Genomic DNA, 19,387 nt, shown 5'->3' with positions numbered 1-19,387 from the left:
TCCTCTGGAGCTATCTGGGTCCCGTGACAAGATATAGATCAGGACGACTGGAGATGGCCCCAGACGCAGTGGGAGACTTTGGCCTTACTAAACTAAGGTCTTTCAGAGTTGTCACTTTGACTCTGAGGCAACGCCCATTCAGTGATTAAAGCTAAGAAGTGAGCCAAGGAATGGCTTTTATCTAATGAAAAAAAAAATCAGGAAGGGGACCAGAGTTTCTGGCCAAAACAGCAACATTTACTATTTATATACACTCTGAGCCACCAGGACCCAAACAATGACCACTAAGTGGGTGGTTGGGCTGGGACCTATTGTTGACCAATCAATGAGAGCCAGAGTGAACTGGATTTAAGGCACAGTCTTTAAGAAAGAAATCTAGCCATTAAAGAAATCTAGCCAGCAAACCCCAAGATATCTTGTTGGGTTTCAGCCATCAAAATTTATATTCCTTTGGGCAGAGTACCTATAGGCAAGGGCATGCCATGTGGACAGAAGGAGAGGGAGGGGAATGAAGGGAAGGTGGAGAGGAGAGGATGAGCTGCTGACCAGCTGGGTGCCCAGTGGAGCAGCTTGGACTACTCATTCTCAAAGTGGACCATGACATCAGGAAGATGATGCCATGACTTGCAAGTGAACTGGATTTAAATAAGGGAGGGCTGTGCAAGGTTACCAGCCTCACTTTCTCCTCCAGAGCCATCTGGGTCCAGCGGCAAGATATCAGGACAAATGGAGATGGCCCCAGATAACATCTGTACATTTACCTAAATGGTCCAATACAACACCAGCCCTGAGCCAGACAAAAAACAAACCAAAAAAAAAAAAATCAAAAACAACCGGACCAGATGCAAACATCCACTATGAAAAGCAGGAGACAAGCCCTACAGCCTCAAGTTTTTGCTTTTGTTATTTTAATTTTACTCTGGATGGCACCGGGAATTAAGGATGAGAAAAGAGGTCCCCAGGCATGCTACAAAGGAGAACATGGAGCCCAAGTGAAACCAGAGAAGGGAGGGGAGGGAGTAGTGAGGGGTCACTGCCAAGCGGACTCTTCACAAACCACTGCATTTTAGCTTCCTCCAAATGAAGAAAAGGGGAGAAAAGACTTGAAAGCAAGCAGGAGGAATGATGAGTAAAGCTTTTCTCTTTTCCCTGGGAAAACTCGTGTGCCCGATCTTCTTGGTGTCTGACCTTAGGTAAGGGCGTAGGTCCTGTCTGTAGTTCTTTTTCCGTCTGTGGTATCAACATTCTCTTAGTCACTCATGCTTCAAACTCAGTCACCCTTGAGCCCTTCTTTCCTCTCTTCCAACCCCTATCCAGCCAGATGATGAGCTCTGCTGACTCTGTCATCCCTCCCAAATTCATCTTCTTCATTCCCATGAACTATGACCCTAGCTTAGGCTCCCCCCCACCCCATTTCTCATCTAAACTACTGCAACAGCCCATTCCAACTCTGCACTCACTGCTCCCAAATCCTTGCTCTGCTCAGGCATGCCCTTGTCCACCTACAACGCCACCCTCCCAACCAAATCTCTCCTTGTTGAGATTCAAGCCCTTCTTTTAAAGGCTTTCAACTTCTATCTCTTCAGAAAAACCTAACACTCGTACCTCTCTCTCTTTCATGTACTTACATTTTAATTCATACTAAGTCATACCAATTACATACTAAGAACGTAATTCATACTAAGACTACACAAAGGTCACTCCTACTAAGTTTTAAATTCCTTCAGGGTTAAGGGCTGTATCTTGTTTGCTTTCTATCTCCCTATCTGTCAAGCACAGGCCCTGGCATATCAAATTACAAACCAAAAGGTTTACAGTAGATCAGTCCTTCTTAATCTGGGGTCGGCAAACTTAAAAAAAATTCAATATAATTAGTTTCTTTTTTAATCCTATGTATTTTATGCATTGCAAAACATTCTGAGAAGGGCTCCCTCAGCTTCACCAACCCACCAAAGGGATCTATAACCTAAGAAAGGTTAGGAAGTCCTGGACTAGATGATCTTTGAGGTCTTCTAGCTCTATTGTGATTCTGAAGGCTTAGCTCCAAGTCAGGGCTAGGGGAGTGGCAGCTTCCTCTCTCAGGGAAGGCTGGTTCCCAGTTCCTCAAGAGGCGGGTCCTTACCTCACTTGGAGCAAAATGGCCCAATGTGGCGGTTATCTAACCCAACCAGTCTCTGAAAAAGGACCTTTTGTACAATACCCACACCAAGCTGTCCTTTGGCCTTTGCTGGAAGCCTCCAGTGAGAGGAGGCAGCACTGTGGGGCAGCTCAAACGAGCCTGAATTTGCCTCTTTGAAGCTTTCCCCCATTGCTCCAAGTTCTGTCCTCCGAAGTCAAGCAGTGGAAGGCTAATTCCTCTTCCAGGACAGCTAGCAGTATGTATTTAAAGGGCTCTCATAGCCTTCTTTAAGTCTACTCTTGTTCACCCTCAGTTCCTTCAACCAATCCTCACCTGGCATGAACTCAAGGCCCTTACCATCCTGGTTATGCTCCTCTGGACAAGTTCCAGCTTCACCAACAGCCTTCTATATCATCTTAGATCCCAAACTGAACACAATACCCCTGGAGGCGATGTGACCAGGGCACCACTCCCCTGCCTGAGTTCACCCACAGGGCTGTACCACAGTGTGGTATTCCTTGTTGGTTACCTGTCCTTGATGTACATGCCTTTTAAAAATCTAAGCTGGGTGATTTCCCTGTGCATCCAGATTGGTCTCTTCAGAGAGATTCCTTTTCCTTCTTCACATGAAAAAACCCTCTTAATTGAGAGCTCCCCACCCCTCCTGGCCCACTTCCTCAATGCAATTTTAGGCCCAAATAGGATCCTACCTATCTCTGACACCTTTGAAATCTGCTCTCCCCAAACCTAGGGCCCATGCCTGGCTTTCTTCCTCACCAAAACTCCCCTCATTTCCACTCAAGCACCCAGTTTCTCCTTGTTGGAGAAGAAAGTACTTAGCTTCCTAACCTCCAATAACAGGTCTTCACCATTCAGGCAAAACTTGTTACCAGAGCGCCACCTACTGGACAACCGAGGAGCTCACTTGGCCTTTGCCTTCAATCACTCACCCAGGGCCCACACCTCTTATCTGCCTTTATCAGGCCTCCATATGAACAGATCACATTATAATTTGCATTTCAACATTAATTTATATACATCTTATGTTCTTAATAGACTGCCAGCTGCTTGCCAAGACATCAAGTCATCTTGGTATCTGGTATCTAGTGTAGTTATATAGACAGAAGGGACTTAATAAAGGTGTGCTTTTTAACAATTTTAATATTTAGAGTCTATTTTTAGGTCGCAGATCTGTATTTGAGCACTAGGGAAGCTATTTGAGGGTGGTGACTAGGAAGTGAGTAGATCATCCATCCCCAGAGATTAGAATAAGTAACTTGGGACCATGATTCCTGTCCTAGAATCCTAAGAACTAGGGAATATACTAGTAGAAAGGATACAGTCCAAAAACTTAAGGAGAAATGATGTGATCAAAAACTATTGGGCATACTTGGCACTTTAGAGGGGAACCTGAAGCCACAGCAGAGGATTATATTCAACAGAATATAACTTCCTTGAGGGGAGAGACTAGGTATCACCTTTGTAAAGGATGAACAAAAGATTGGGCCATAGATTTGTTTTCTTCCTTTTTTAAAAAACTTTTATTTATTTTTAGGCAATTGGGGTTAAGTGACTTGCCCAGGGTCACACAGCTAGTAAGTGTTATGTGACTGAGGCCGGATTTGAACTCAAGTCCTCCTGAATCCAGGTCTGGTGCTCTATCCACTGCACCACCTAGCTGCCCCTCGTATATCTCTTCTTTGGGGGCATGCTTGTTCTTTGTAATTTTGCAGCATTCACTTTTGAATGTTTTGTGGTAGCTGTTTTCATTGACTCTGTTGTAGCCATTGTGTATGCTGTTTTCCTGGCTCTGAGTACTACACTCTGCATCAGTTTTTTCACATGAGTCTTTCTGTTCTTCTCTGTGGTCATCATATTCATCATTTCTTTTTTCTTTTTTTCTTTTCTTTTTTTTTTTTTTTGGCTAGGCAATGGGGTTAAGTGATTTGCCCAGGGTCACACAGCGAGTGTTATGTTTCTCAGGTCAGATCTGAACTCAGATCCTCCTGATTCCAGGGTTGGTACTCTATCCACTGCACCACCTAGCTGCCCCCACATTCATCATTTCTTACAGCACAGTAATATTCCATTACATTCACATACCAAACTTTGTTTAGCTGTTTCCCCAACAACTAGTATCCACTTTTTCTCCAATTCTCTGCTACCACAAAAATGCTATGAATGTTTTGGTGTACATGGGACCTTTCTGTGACCCTGGGCAAGTCACTTAATTCCAACTGCCTAAAAACAAAAACACAAAACAAAAACTGCTTTCCCAAATGGTTGTACTGATTCACAGTTCCACCAACAGTGTGCCTAACTTTCCACTTCCCCTCCAGCATTTTGGAGCATTCTTTCACATGATTGTTAACAGTTCACAGCTCTTCTTCTTCTTTTTTTGGCTTTTAGGCAATTGGGGTTAAGTGACTTGCCCAAGGTCACACAGCTAGTAAGTGTCAAGTGTTGGGTCTGAGGCCGGCTTTGAACTCAGGTCCTCCTGACTTCAGGGCTGGTGCTCTATCCACTGCACCACCTAGCTGCCCCTTGCAGCTCTTCTTTTGAGAACACACTTTGCTCATATCCTTTAACCCACTTGTCTTCGAAAGAATGGCTTCTGGCTCCACGTCTTCTTACATTCAAGTGGGTAGACAATAAAGTTGCCAGAAATTCCAAGGGAAGAAGAGTCTATGCAGTTCTGAAAACAAGCAATTAAGGAGCTAGGCAAAAACCCAAGACCACCTTCTAGAAAAGAACCAAACCTTTAAAGGTTTATACTAGTGAATACAGAGTAAAGGAAGACTTTTACAAACTGATACAAAGTGAAGTAAGCAGAACCAAGAAAGAAATACATACACTGACTACCACGTAAATGGGCAGAACAACCTAACAATCAAAAAGCTTAATGCTGGGAAATTAAACTGACCAAATTTGGCCCCAAAGTAAAGACAAAAGGTACCTACCTACACCCTCCCCTCTTTGGGGTCCTTCGAATAGGTAGGGAAAGGTGTATGGAACTTTGTACATAATAACAGACTTTTCCTGTGTTGGTTAGTTTTGCTAAACTGGTTTTCACCTCTCCTTTTTATTCTTTTTATGAGGGATGATTCTTAGGAGAAAGGATACATACGGAGAAATGTGGATGGTATTTAAACAAAAGATAACAAAAATCCATTTTTTAAAAATATGAGATTTGGATTTAGCCAGAAAAAGCTCCAGAGAAAATTCGATATATTAAGACAATAAGTGGTCACTCACCACTGTGAAAGGAGACTTGGCAATCAGATGATTCTAGGTAGATAACAATGACAGCTATCTTGAACAAAAATCTGGACTTACTAGTCATTGATACACTAGAAAATCTGGCAACTAGTGATTGTCAGGAATCCTCTAGCAGACAAACTTGCATAGCACTGGGGAATATCAAATGGACTGTTAGATTTCAAAAGCTGGGGGAAAGGTTTACAAAGATCTAGCCAGTATTTACTGTTCTTGGGGATTGGGGTGGGGTCAGGGGAGGGTAATGGAGGCAAAAGGCAGCTAGAGTGCTGGGCCTAGAATCAGGAAGACATGAATTCAAATCTGACCTCAGACACTTAAAAGTTGTGTGATCCTGGGCAAACCACTTAACCTCCCTTTGCCTTAATCCATTAGAAAAGGAAAAGACCAACTACTCCATTATCTTTGCTAAGAAAACCCCATGGACGGTACTGGTATGCTGTAGTCCATGGGGGTCACCAAGAGTCAGACATAAATAACTGGACAAGTCATTACAACAACTTGTAAAGGTATACGATCTGACAAGATCCCAGGAGAAGCTTGAATCCAAGGCACAGTAAGAACTTTGAGAACGAGTAGGTAAAAATATGGGGAAGCTAGGAGTGACCTAGCAGGTATTTTAGTCAAGTTTATAGGGCAGGAACTTTTAAACCAAGAATCTAAAGTGCCAAGCCAAGGGGTGGGAGGAAGAATGAAAAAGAAAGCATCAACTACTACTGACTGATTTATAGGCCAGCCTAACCCAGATTGTAAATAAGCCTCAGGGAGAATTGGAGAAATGTGGATAGGGGAAGACTGATCTCCATCTCAGGATTCAGACATATCAGTGGCCTTTTAGCATTTGGGAGGGTTGGGGAAAGGAGAGTCTTCAGTAGAAAAGAAAGCAAAATGAGGAGGAAGACAGGAAACCAAACCCTGAGTGGGGACTTGATGGCAATCCATACTTTGAAAGATAAATCTGTCTGTTAAGGTCTGAGGAGTAGAAAATCTGTTCAAGCTATGTTAAAGCCATCTATATCACCAAAGGGAAGATAGTCATCTGAGTGAGCACCAGTTCTAGCTAAATTTGGAAAGGCTCGGCTCTGACTAGAGAAGGTTGCCTACAACTCATGAAGACTGTCTACTATGGCATAGAAGGATTGAAATCTGTCAACAGAGGTAATGCCCACCCAATGTAGCCAGGGAAATACCCACAAGACAGATATGGAAGACCACATCCCTAGTCAGGACGCCTCCATTTTGAGTGAATGTTGTCACATACAGAGAAGTTACTAAGACCTTAGAATTGGGAATAACTTCCCCATGTGAACGCACTTGGCCTTCAGCAGTTCTCTTACCTGAGCCAGGTAGAACATTAAGATTCTATGTGTATTAGAAGAAGGGAAAACAAACAAAACTATCCCGTACCTGCTAAGAGTCCTTGGCAGCTTCACCAAGAGATGACAACACTATTTTTAGCCCAGTTAGAGAGACACATCTGGGCCGTTTATAGATTATTCTCTAGGTTAGTCAGAAAGCCAGCACAACTATGAAAGCTAGTTTGCATTGAGTGAAGGCTCACATTAGAAATGGAAAAAATCACAGTTTCACTGGGCAACAAAGGTGAAGCAACTCAAAAACAGTTAATTCCAAAGACAAAGAAAAGCACCAGGCTCTGTGAATCTGGTCAATCACCCTCTGTAGTTTATCACCTAAGGCACACTGACATCTGCCCCAGTCTGATTTTTTTCTTGGCCATGATAAGCCTAACTTAGACCCAAGTGCCTGTAAAGTGTTGCCAACTTAAAATCCAGTTTACTAGAAACTGAAAATCCCCAGTTACTCTTAAGAGGTTCTCAGTAGACATTCCATTCCAACCACGGTTTGTAGTCCTACAGCTTCTTAACTAAACAACAGCAATACCTTGCAATATACTGTCAGGCCTCTTGGTATATTGAAAACATTCATGAGATCCCTGCTGCCACGTAAGACTGGAGAGGTGGCAGAAAAGGATCATATGGTGGGAGGTGGAGGAGGGAAGTGAACAGGTGAATTTTGGAAACTGTCAACAGTTGTGCTTAATTTGGGTTTCAAACAGAATTCTAGTATGATTAAATGGATGGTGTGTGGACATCTGGAAAATTATACTGCTGATCATAAGGTGCCAGCATAACTTAGGAAGGTCAAACTAACCATTTCCTTTTTCAGCAGTATTACTAGGCTGATGACCTAAATCTTGAAATAGTGTTGCAGAATGCCCAAGTGTAGTTTGGCTAGCATAGATGACAAAATCTCACATTAGATCTTTGGGACTAAGATGGAAAAGTATGGGTTCTCTCGTGGCTATGATTATCAGAAAAGGATTCCCACAAGATCTGAGCTGAAGCTTGAGGGATGACCTGAGCCCAGAGACTGGGGATGAGGCCGTCCTGGGCAAACACACAGCAATGGGGAAAACTGTAATGCACTTGAAGGAAAGAGTCCAATTTGACTAGAGCTTGTAGCATTCAAGGAGAAGAGTCAGATAAGCCTAAAAAAGGTTGGAACTAGGTTGTGAAGAGTTTTTAATAGCACGTGATCTCCACTTTAGCCAGTGGGGAATGGGAAACTTTAACCAACCTGGGGCCCACAAACTTGTTTTTCAATATTTTGATAACTGTATTTCGACATAGTTGATTTCCTTTGCTTAAAATAATAAAAAAGACAAAAGAAAAGTGTGGGTTAAATGACCACACAATTGGGTGGCTTCCTAGCAGGTTGATCTGTTAACATGGTCATTCTCTTGTGGCACCCCCCAGGGTCCTGGGCTGGGAAGCCCAACATCAACACTGCTGAGACGATCTGCTTATTCGACTTACGTCCAGCATATCTGGAAAGCTACTTTCACACTGACATCGATGTAAGATTGCTGTCAGTAGAAGTGTTAATGCAGAGGCGAAATGACCACCTGTCAGGATGCTGCCGAGGATTCCCCTGTGGAGTAGGTCACACTGGAGGATCTCTAAAGCCTCTTCCGACTCCAGGATTTTACACATAGTGCCAAATGAGTGGCAAATAGTGCTAACTGAGTGGCATGATGAGTGCAACAGAAGCCAGAGTGGCTGGGCAAGGGGTGGGGAAAGAAATAGCTGCAGGGCTGGCAGTCTGTACTCAGGCCAAAGGAGCCTTAGTTCTGACTCCACCCCCTCCCAACCCCCACCAGAGTCACAGCCTCCCATTTCTTCCACTGAATTCCAATGAATTTGGATTTAGAGTCCAAAAGCCTGAGTTGGAGGTGACATGAAGCCTGTAAATGGCAAAAGCTGGGATTTGAAGAAATCACTTACACTTCTCAACCAGTTTCTCCATCTGTAAAATGGGGACAATTTGCACTGCTTTCCCCGCTCTAAGGAAAGCATTATTTAAGTATATATACAAATGTAATCTATTATTGTACATCAGAACACCCACAGGATCTATCTATTTCTTACCCAGGTGGCTGGAAGCATTAAGACTCCTCACTTCCAGCTACAGCTTATCCAAGACCTCCTAGAGAAATGACTTGGCTCCTCCCTTGGGGGTTAAGACTATGGGATTATTAGGGCAAGATTTATTACTTTTTTTCTGGTGACACAATTGGGGTTAAGTGACTTGCCCAGAGTCACACAGCTAGTAAGTGTTATGTGTCTGAGGCCGCATTTGAACTCAGGGTCTCCTGACTCCAAGGCTGGAGCTCTGTCCACTGTGCCACCTAGCTGCCCCTAGGGCAAGATTTAGAACTCCTTGGTTCTCTAACTCTACCCTAGAGGTACTAATTTACTGGAACTCTCTGAGCTTCATTTCTTCAAAACACAAGGAAGAAGACATGAGGAAACATCCCTTTTGGCACTTGGAATTCTGGGATGATAGGAATGGGTCTAGGAATTCCCATTAGTGAATACAGCCCTGCTGACTCAACCAGGGATACTGTGATAAGCCAGGCTCTGACTACACCTTTTGTTCTTACCTCAGTAGGTCCACACACTGTCTAGGAAGAGCCCACTCCCAATGAGTTCCTACTTTCAGAACTTCAGAATTGCAGGGCTGGAAAGGCCCTTTGAGGTCACCCAATCCCTTTTGAGTAACTTAAGTGGTTACTAAAGAGTCGCTACTTTAACTTCTGGAGTCATGGCAAACTTGCTACCTCATAGCTCATTTCAATTTTTTTTTTTAAGCAATAGATAGGAAGTTCCAAACTAATATCCATCTCCCCATGACTTCTACCTACTCCATCCTAGCTTTGACCTCTGAAAAATAACCTATCCTTCTATAGCACATCCTTTGGACCCCACAACTCTATGAAATAGGCACCACAAGTAGCATTAGTCCCATTTTACAGATTAAGATCTTGAGGCTTGGCCACGCTTACAGAGTTACCAAGTTATTAGAGACAGGATTTAAAGCTAGGTCTTAAGTCCAGAGCTCTCCTTAACAGGACAGCCCTTCAGATGTTTGCAAACCATTATATACCATTAGATTATAAGCTCCTTGAGGGAAGGTAGTGTCTTTTGCCTACTTTTGTATCCCCCCCCAACTTAGCACGCTACCTGGCACACAGTAGGCACTTAATAAATGTTTACTGACTTGAATATCTTGCCAATAATTTGTCTTTCCTTTTTTCCTTTCCAAGATGCTTCTCTGTGTAATATCCTGTTCCCCTCAAGTCTTTCACATTTGCCAAGTTAAACATCCATGTGAAAGTTTACCAAGAGTCCTTTTCTACCGCCCCATAGCACTGTTGTGTAGGTGGCCCCTCTATTACTGTATTCCAGTTGTAGGTCTCAGAAACACAAAGTTCATTATCTGTCATCTTGTCCAAAGACCAAGCTCATTTTGCTCCCCCTGAACAATGATTCAGATGCGTGTGTCAGTCCTGAACTCCCAGTTATGTTCTTCTGAGAACTACTGGGCATTTCTCTGTTCTACTGTAGTCACCTACTGTAGTAGATGTTCCTAACATCTAGATTTATCATTTAAAGTAAAAAAAAAGGGGGGGAGAAACCCAGACGTGAAGAATCTTGATCAAATCAACAAGTCTCCAGCCAAAGAACTCTGCCTAGTCCATGTGAAAAACATTCTGTCCCTAGACAAGAGGTTATCATTCTATTACCTGGCTTAAACCATGGTCTTGAATAATAAATCCTGATAGCATCTAAATATCTAGTCATCTATTTTCCTTATCATCTTCTCACTTACAAAGCCACCACTCTCAAAAGAAATGAGATGAAAGCATCACTTATGCCTATGTGCCTCCCCCCTCCCCCAATCCCTGAAGTCCTTTAGTTAGCTGTGCAGAAGTTCTTTATTCTTGGAGATCCTTTCAGGTTTCTTTTGATTGTATTACCTATTCCCTCATAAATCAGTGGAAATGGGGAGTAGGCCAGCTGGTGGGGTAAATCTCTGCAGGCTCTCTGTCACATCTTGGATACATTTACCAAGATGAGAGTCTGATTTCCAACTGGTCGTATCAGGCCCACACAATTACAGCAGGGGAGTCACAGGGACAGCTCTTCTAGCTGGTATCAGTGATGGGATTCCTCCCACTTGGTAGTGTCTGTGAAGCCTCTCCCTTATGCCATGGAGCATTGTCTCTTTTTCCTGAGAGGGTCCAGATCTAAGCTCTATGGGAAAAGCCTCCCTAGTTTTGGGAGTTTATTTCTTCACCTCCTCCCTGTACATTCTTCTGCTCCAGACTCTTGGCTTTGATTTCTATCCAGCCCCTTTCTCCACCCCACACTTTGTTCCTAAATGATTTCTTCATCCTATCTACTCAGCCAACTAGCATTTCAAGTGCCCGCTACATGGCAGCCACTGGAAAGTCAAAGACAAAACTTCAAGTAGCTTATGTTCTAATGAGGAGGGAAGACAACACATAAACAGAAAAATATCCAAATATACGCAAGGAAAAAATGATTTCTGGAGAGAATGTAGAACATGGATGAAGAAGTCAAAATTTGATGAGTCAGAGGTGAAGAGGAAGTATATTTTGGGCAAGCATGTCAGCCTAAGCAAAGGCAAGCAATGGAAGACAGAATGTCACGTACGGGAAAAAGCTAATTTGGGCTAATTTGGCTAGACCATAGAGAACATGAAGCATGGGCCAGAGGCTCGATTAGTACAGGCTTTTACATGCCCAAGACAGGAGTTTCAATGTTGCCCTAAAGGCTATGGGCACCAGAGCTGCTTCAGAGCTTTGGAGAGCTGTGTGGAGAAGGCTTTAATAAGCAATTTTATAATCCCTGCTAATCAGTGAAAGAGTTCCCTGTCGCCATACTTTCTCATATTTTTATGTTAGTATTTTCTAGTGCATTTAGAGTCTGAGATCACCCTGAAAACTCCCGAAGCAAACGACTTGTCTCCACATCAACTGCTAGCTACAGACACTGAGGCGGAGGCCTTTCCCACTTAAGCTGGACTGCACCACTCTCTTTCAGACTTTTGTGCCAACCTACCCAGGTACGGCCCACCAGTTGCCAACACGAGACCCGAATCCTCAAAGAAATTTCACTGGCCAAGCTAAGAATCAGTCACCTCTTATTTGCTGCACCCATTTGTTGCTGGATCCCAGTGACCAAACATTTTAGTGGCAGAGCCAACTGGCCACAGGCACAAATGCCATGTGGTGCTTGTTCTAGGCCTCAGTACTTTTCCTATAGGATGAGGGTACCACATCTACTTCTTCCCACTTCCCAAAGTAATCCCACATAGCTCTAGTCATTCCACTCAGGCCACCCCAACACAGGTGTTTACATAGCTGCTTACAACTACTGTGGGTACTTATTTGGGTGTTTCTATTCATATTCTAGTCAATTTGGGGGCTCCCTCAGGGCAAGAATCACCTCTATTCCTTCCTGCAGTCAGGTTAGACTCAGTACATTTGGAGCACAGCACTCTCTCTCCTCAAAACAGGGAATCATACTCTTAGAAGTAGAGGGGACTTTTAATATCACCTAGTCCAAATTCTTCATCTTTGGGAGACACAGACACAGCCCATTATTGTCTAAACAACAGGACCTGATCTGGCCTCCTAGAAAAAGAGGACCCAAGGGATTGGACCTGCGGCTGGGCCCCAGAAAGAGCCTCAGTTTAAGGCTAGACCAAGTCTCCCAACAAGAGGCCGAGTCTCTTAGCTTCTTTTCCCCTAACCCGCCACCCTCGGTGGATTTTGGTGACATGACACAGAGAGGAATCATATCACATAAGCTGCTCCAGGCCTCCCTCCATGCCCCCACCCTCCTAGGTACTAGACACTCACAAAGACAGCAGCAGACAGAAGCCAGCGATGTGGAGGTTTCTCTGGGCTCGGAACAACTTCATGTGGAAGTGTTCCATGGCCCCAGGGTTATTCTGCAGGTTCACCTTCTCTGTCACGTCATCGTATTTCCTGATCTCCCGCACAGCATCTGTTGGGGAGCACGAGAGGAAACACAGGAAGGGGCTCAACCACACCGCAGTGAGTCAAGGCTGCAGTGTTAGGCCATGACGGTTGTTTGCTGGTCCCAGTTCACTCAAGTTCCACTGTCTTCTCGTCAGAACTCATCTTAGTGAACTTGACACAGATCTTCTGGAAAGTCAGCCCAGAAACATATTTTCCCAATCCCCCTACTGAAAGATTTGGGAAATCTTAAATTTCCAAAGAGTGTATAACTCCTTCTCCCTTACCTACACCTACACCCAAGGATGGTAAGCCTATTCCATCAGAAACATGTTTTAACTGTGGATGCGGACTAGGATGATAATAATATTAGGGGTTTCCTCTTCCCATGTCTGACCTAGAAAAGCCCAGCCTTAAACTAAGTTAGTCATGCTTTCAGAATTGTATCTTGGGGGAAGTGGCAGCTGGCTGGTCATGAGAGAAGACAGGGAAGATGTCTGCCTAAGAATGAAGGGGGACCTCATTAGAGCACCACTTTAAAAATGAGAGGCATGAAGTTCCAAAGGACCTGTGATGAAAAACACTATCTACCTTCTGAGAGAGGACTGATGAACTCCAGGTACAGATCAAAGCAGACTTTTTATACTTTCTTTATTTTTCTTGCCTTCCCCCCCCCCAATATTGCTAATATGGGAATATGTTTTTGATAACTTCACATGTGTAACTGTTATCATATTGCTTTCCTCCTCAATGGGTAAGGGAAGAGTGGAAGGGATGGAGAATTTGGAACACAAAAAAATTTTTTTTAATGGATATTAAAAATAATTGAAAATATTGTTTTTAAAATGGCGGTCATCTCTCAAAAACATGTTGTTTTAAAAGAAGTCAATTACAAATGCAATCCTGTTCCCCATATCAAAAAAATTCTCCTCCTCCAGAGGGCTTTTGCCTATCAATCCAAATTTACCCACTTTTCACTTGTATAGTTTTGATTAATGTTACAGAATGTATACAATTTTCACTTTTTTCTTTGGTCTAGACCTTTCTTAGAGAATTGCCTGGGAGCATTAAGAGCTGAGTGACTAGCTTAAGCTCTGCCTATATGTCAAAAGCAGGCCTTAAACCTAGGTCTTTTCTTATTTTTTAATTTTTTTTACTTTTTAGGCAATTGGGGTTAAGTGACTTGCCCAGGGTCGCACAGCTATTAAGTCAAGTGTTTGGTCTGAGGGCAGACTTGAACTCGGGTTCTCTTGACTTCAGGGGCAGTGCTCTATCCACTTCACCACCCAGCTGCCCCAAACCTAGGTCTTCTTGACCCCAAGACCAGCCCTCTATCCACAATGCCTTTCAGCTGCCCAAAAGCCTTCCTGAACAATCAAACCTTCCCTATCGCATTTAGAGTGCTTAACTGCGCCTCGTTACACAGTCCCCACACTTGGATATCTGTCTCAATCTCCAGAGTAACTCTGTAGAAACCCATGCAATGCCTACGTTACAGGATGAGAGCCCCCAAATGAAGTCCAATAATCAAAGGATTTCACATGTCACCCTCTACCAGATGGCCTTACTTTTCTCTACCACTACTTCCCCTTGCCTAAGGCACCCAATTAAATCTGCTGAGAAGTATCAGCAGGGTGGAATGAGAACCCAAAGTAATTTGTTTCTTTTTTTTGTTGTTTGTTTGTTTTTTGGCTAGACAATGGGGAGTGACTTGCTCAGGGTCACACAGCTAGTAAGTGTTATGTGTCTGAAGCCGGATTTGAACTCAGGTCCTCCTGACTCCAGGGCCAGTGTTCTACCCACTGTGCCACCTAGCTGCCCCGCAAAGTAATTTGTTAATAAACAGCTTCCCTATCCACTTTGTTCTCTTCATACCTAGCCTCTGACTGACTTTATAAGGAAAGGGAAGGGCTCTCATCCAGTAGTCAGGGTTAAGACAGGTAGTAGTCCCAGAGTGGACCTGTCTCTCATCAATTACTAGATAACTATTTATAAATAGTTGTATTTTGTTGCTGTTCAGGCATTTCAGTCATATCTGAGTCTTTGCGATCCCATCTGGGGTTTTCTTAGCAAAGATACTGGAGTGGTTTGCCATTTCCTTCTTTACTTACTTACTTTTACACACACACACACACACACACACACACACACACACACACACACACACACACACAGAGTAAGGTGAATTTTAGTGAGTGTAAAGTGGATTTGTTATTTTTTTCTCACAGTTTTCTTCCCAGGATCCATAGCCACAACAATCTCTACTTCCCATGTGTTAGATATGAGTTCTCATGATGATGGTTCAAAACAGTTCCTACTGTGCAGTAGCAGCAGATATAGGGGTGAAGTAATGTAAAATTGTAAGGCTACTGCTGGCAATGTGCCTTGTCTGTTGTCTTATAAAGCAAGTGGGCACTGGTCAGTGACTGGGGACCCCCATAAGGGTGAATGTGCAGGCTGAATGCTGTACTTGCCTTGATTGGCCCTCATCAAGGCTTGGGAGGGGGAATTTGTGTGTTTGCCTCAACCAGCCCCCATTGAGGCTTGAGGGGATTTAGAGGAAAGCACAAGTTGTGCTAGTCTTGACCAACCCCACTGGGACGGAGTAGTTGCCCCCCCTTCATGCTGACCCCTGCAAGAAGGATTGTTAGGGAATGCTTTGGAGTTGGAGCTCCCATTATCAGCAAACTTCCTTTGAGAAGACTAGACTAGAATAAAGTAAGCTTATTTAACCTCTTATTATGACTCCATTCCTGTCTTCCTGTCTGACCAGATCAAAAGCAAACCTGCTAGTGAGAGGTGCTAGAAGCCCTCCTGTGTCTTCTACCTAAGAAATGACGTAGTTGGTGTGTTTACTTGTCCAACACACACACACACACACACACACACACACACACACACACGTGAAGGCAATCACGCACTTTTCTGTATGAGCAAAAACAGCTCAGAATTCAACTGTCATTACTGACAAATGGCAAGGGGTGGGGGGGGAGAATGAGAAAGATACAGGAAGGCTGAGTAAACTGTCTGTATCTAACCAATTGAGGTGGGATCATAGAAGTAGAGTTGGGAATCAATAATCCAAGAACTGCTAAGCCCCCAATAACCCCTAGAATGGAGAGTGTGTCCTATTCCTGGTTCATGATTTGAATTTTGGTTTCGAATTTCCAGGTCACTGCACTAACCAAAACACATGGAAGCAAGAAAGTAGGAGCACATGTGGCATCTAGATTTAGATGGAGCCCTGAATTGAGCAGAATCCCTGAAACTACCTCACCTTCCCCTCCAAAAAGTCCTGGCCTCAGAAAGGCCCGAGGACAACACAGAGATACTCTTTTGCCACTATCTGGCTCAAAGCCTTGGTAGCGAGAGAACCCTGCTTAAAAGCAGCTACCTTCTTTTCTAGGTGAATTTTTCTAGGTGAATGTGTCATATATAGCCATGGGTATGGTATGCAAGCAGCTGGCATTGCATATGCTTGAAAACTGATGTGTCACACCCATCTTGCTAAGAAACAACCTTGCCTGGACACATCCCCTTGAGTCTTGTGAATTAAGCTGCCAAGCCCTAGGAAGACAAGTACAAGGGGCATAATATTGTTATAGGATGGAGTTCTTCCCTGCTTGGACTAACAGGGAAACATGAGACCAGTCAGAAAAGCCTTAAGCTCTTCTGAAGCAATGGCATTTTCTTCACCCCAAGGTGGGGTATGATTTGCCCCAAGTCCCAAAGTGGGTTAAGAGATCTAGGTTCTAGTCCCAGTTGCAATACCAGCTTCCAAGTCCAATGTTTCTTCTACTCTCGTTCATTGCTTTTCTTGACTCTTTGTTAGGAAATTCACCTTTTTTGCCTTTCTCTCGCCATAGGCTCTTCAAGGATAAAAAAAAACCAAAACAAAATAGTGGGACTGTTTACCTTTGCAACTTTTATGGGCCTAGCTGGTTCAATCCTTTGTACCTAAAACCTGGTTACTATAAGAAGAAGCTTGCCCAAGCCTGATGTCCAGATCTGTTGGACCAGTGGCTACAACCTGGTACTAATGAGAAGGCAAGGCATCCTGGAGACCACGTAAAGCATACCTGGATCAATAGTGTCATCCCTGTTTATGAAGGCTATCAGAGGACAGATGCCTAGGATATGTGCAGAGTCTGGGAAAGGGGGTGCTACATAATGTTGCAGACTAGACAAATGGAAGAAATGGAATTGTGAGAGGTTCTTATTTGGGATACTGCCCACAACCACATCTCTGTCACTCACCAATGAGAAGCAGCACCAGGATAACAATGAGAACCACAAAGAAGGTGTTGCCATAGCTCACCACCAGTTGCACCAGGCGGGACTTAAAGATCTTCTGCCATCTAAGGAGAAAGAAACAGAAGCTGGAGGTATTCAAAGTACCCTGGGGTCCCTCTGGGCCCCAGTTAGTCTAAGCAAGGGTTAGCTTTAGCTTATTATCCCACTCTTAACGGAGCTACTTTCTCAACTTTCCAGTTTGGGGAGTCTGTACACTTGGACAGACAATTGCTTAATTCCAACTGACTGACAATTGTGGAGAGAAGTCTTAGGTAAAAGATACAACTAAGAAGAATCAACTTAGAGACCTTGTGTGTTGGTTGTGTAAGGACCCCCAACCTCCCACATTCACCTCTATCCTACACAAGTTACATTAGGAACCCGGCTGCACAGCAGACACCAAAAGGTGAAAGGGGAATGAGGGAGGGGAAGAGAAATTGGTAGGATTTCATGTAGGTGAAATGCTTTATATAAAATGGTTTATATAAAAAATATAAAAAGCAGTTCAAGCCCCATACAGATGGCTCTGCCTCCCTTTATTAAGAATGGCAACACTGATGCTCAGGAAAGCTCAGATTCATTACACTAGGGAAGCCAGCTAACCCCATTTCCAGTAAGTTCTACTTGCTTCAGCCTGGCTTGACTCCTAAGGTCCTATTGATTAGCCACCAAACCTATACACACAGATCGTAGGGGCTCAGCACTGCACAATTCATTGTTAGGGCACCTTGAGCCCTGAAGCTGATCACTCGATAGGCTGTACCTTTTGGGAGAAATAAAAGGAATGCAGAGCAGCAGCACAGCAAAGACCTCTGCATAGAGGAAGGTAGCAACCGCAGTCCACTGGAGACTCATCCTTAGTCACTAGCTGGTTTTGACCTGGAGGCAGAATAGACCAACCTTTGAAATATCTGGCAAGATTTGAGGAAAAACAGGCCGTGAAAAAGGAAGGGGGGGGGGGAGCTGATCAATCCCCAACAAACTCTGGAAGTGACTGTGCTGATCCATACCTCATCAATCCTCCTCCTCCTCAGCTTTCGAAACCATACTACCCTCCTTCAAACAGGAATTAAAACAAGCAAGCGAACTGAGCCACATTAACATGGCTGGAGGAACCTGTCAACAACTCTTGGTTCCTGTAAATAAGTTAATCTACCACATAACTTACTGAAATCTTGAGAGCATGGGCTTAAAAAGCCCCAAACACATGAATCGCCAGTGTGATTCACAGGACTACTATGACCCTTAAATTAGGAACCCAAGGAAAATCTTGAGATGCCAGAAGTCAAAACTACTTGACTTCCAGTGGGAAAAGTACTAAAGAGGAGGATCTGTGTTTGATTCCCAGAACAGGCACCTGGGTGACTCTGGCTAAGCCATTTAACCTCTTCAGGTTTCGGGTTTTTTTCCATCTGTATGATACAAAAATAAATTAATAATGACAATAATTGCAGCTTACATTTACATGGAAATTTAAAGTTTTGCAAATCACTTTGCATACATTTGGTAAAATGAATGAATTGGACTAGATGACCTGGGTCCCTGCAAGGAAGAATCTGGAAGAGGCGAGGTCTTCCGGATAGGCCGGAATAAGGTCCCCTTCTCTCCAAACAAGTAACCCTACTCCACCCCTCTGTTGGAATCTGATCAGGGCCTTCTGACTATGCAGCAGAAACCCTTCGCTCACGCCCTCACTAAATGCACCTCCTGACCGTTTTTCCCAAGCACTCTGCGACAGATATGGTTAGCTGGCAATGCCAAGGCCGGGACCCAGCCCCGCTACCTGGGGGCGAAGGGGTCCTGCTCCATTGGCGGCGGCCACTCCCACAGCCCTACGCGGCCTCGGCCACCTCCCAGTCCCTCTGATAGCCGCCCCCCCGCCAGCTCCAGAGGCGCTTCTCTGCCCCGTTTCTACCCTGGCACTGGGGATGCCCCCTTGCCCCCCTCCTCTCCAGTCTTCAGCTCCATGCCCGGAGGCTCAGGGCCCTGGCGAGGCTGCCTGGCCTCGCAGGCGGCGGCCCCCCTCGCCTTGGACGAGCAGCCTCGCGGGCGTCCTTTCCCTTGGATCATGGCGCCTCGCCCCCACCCCCGAATTCCTGGCTGGCCGCAGGGACGGGCCTCACCTGCTCGCCTCTGCACCAGAGCCGCAAAATTTCACTGCTCGAACTCAAAACTCTCACGCCCAAGCCCCGCCCCTCAGCCTTGTGTCCACGGGCCGGAAATAGGAAGTCGGATGGTCAGGCCCCCGCCTTCTCGTCACCCTCCAACCAACCACCGCACCGCTTCCACTTACTGCTACGGCGACCTCAGAGGGCAAGCAGGAAAGC

The 19,387-nt window shown here is 44.5% G+C and overlaps 1 protein-coding gene across 2 annotated transcripts in view; it reads right to left on the bottom strand.

Moving 5' to 3' along the window:
• The window catches only part of BCAP31 (B cell receptor associated protein 31), a 29,919-nt gene extending 10,544 nt beyond the window's left edge, over nt 1-19,375 (bottom strand). The window contains exons 1-4 of one of the 2 annotated variants that reach the window (XM_020977295.2): nt 19,354-19,375; nt 17,824-17,939; nt 17,025-17,125; nt 12,648-12,795 (exon numbers count right to left, since the gene is read on the bottom strand). In XM_020977295.2, the coding sequence (XP_020832954.1) occupies nt 12,648-12,795; nt 17,025-17,125; nt 17,824-17,915 (341 nt within the window). In that variant the 5' untranslated portion in view covers nt 17,916-17,939; nt 19,354-19,375. Of the gene's footprint in view, nt 1-12,647; nt 12,796-17,024; nt 17,126-17,823; nt 17,940-19,183; nt 19,294-19,353 lie in introns of those variants that run through there. The other variant, XM_020977294.2, reaches the window with a different exon arrangement.
• Between the last annotated feature and the right edge of the window lie 12 nt (nt 19,376-19,387).

This window comes from Phascolarctos cinereus, unplaced genomic scaffold (genome assembly GCF_003287225.1).
Source record: "Phascolarctos cinereus isolate Bilbo 61053 unplaced genomic scaffold, phaCin_HiC Scaffold_8;HRSCAF=390, whole genome shotgun sequence".
Lineage (NCBI taxonomy): Eukaryota > Metazoa > Chordata > Mammalia > Diprotodontia > Phascolarctidae > Phascolarctos > Phascolarctos cinereus.
This window is presented reverse-complemented; position numbering and strand designations above follow the sequence as displayed.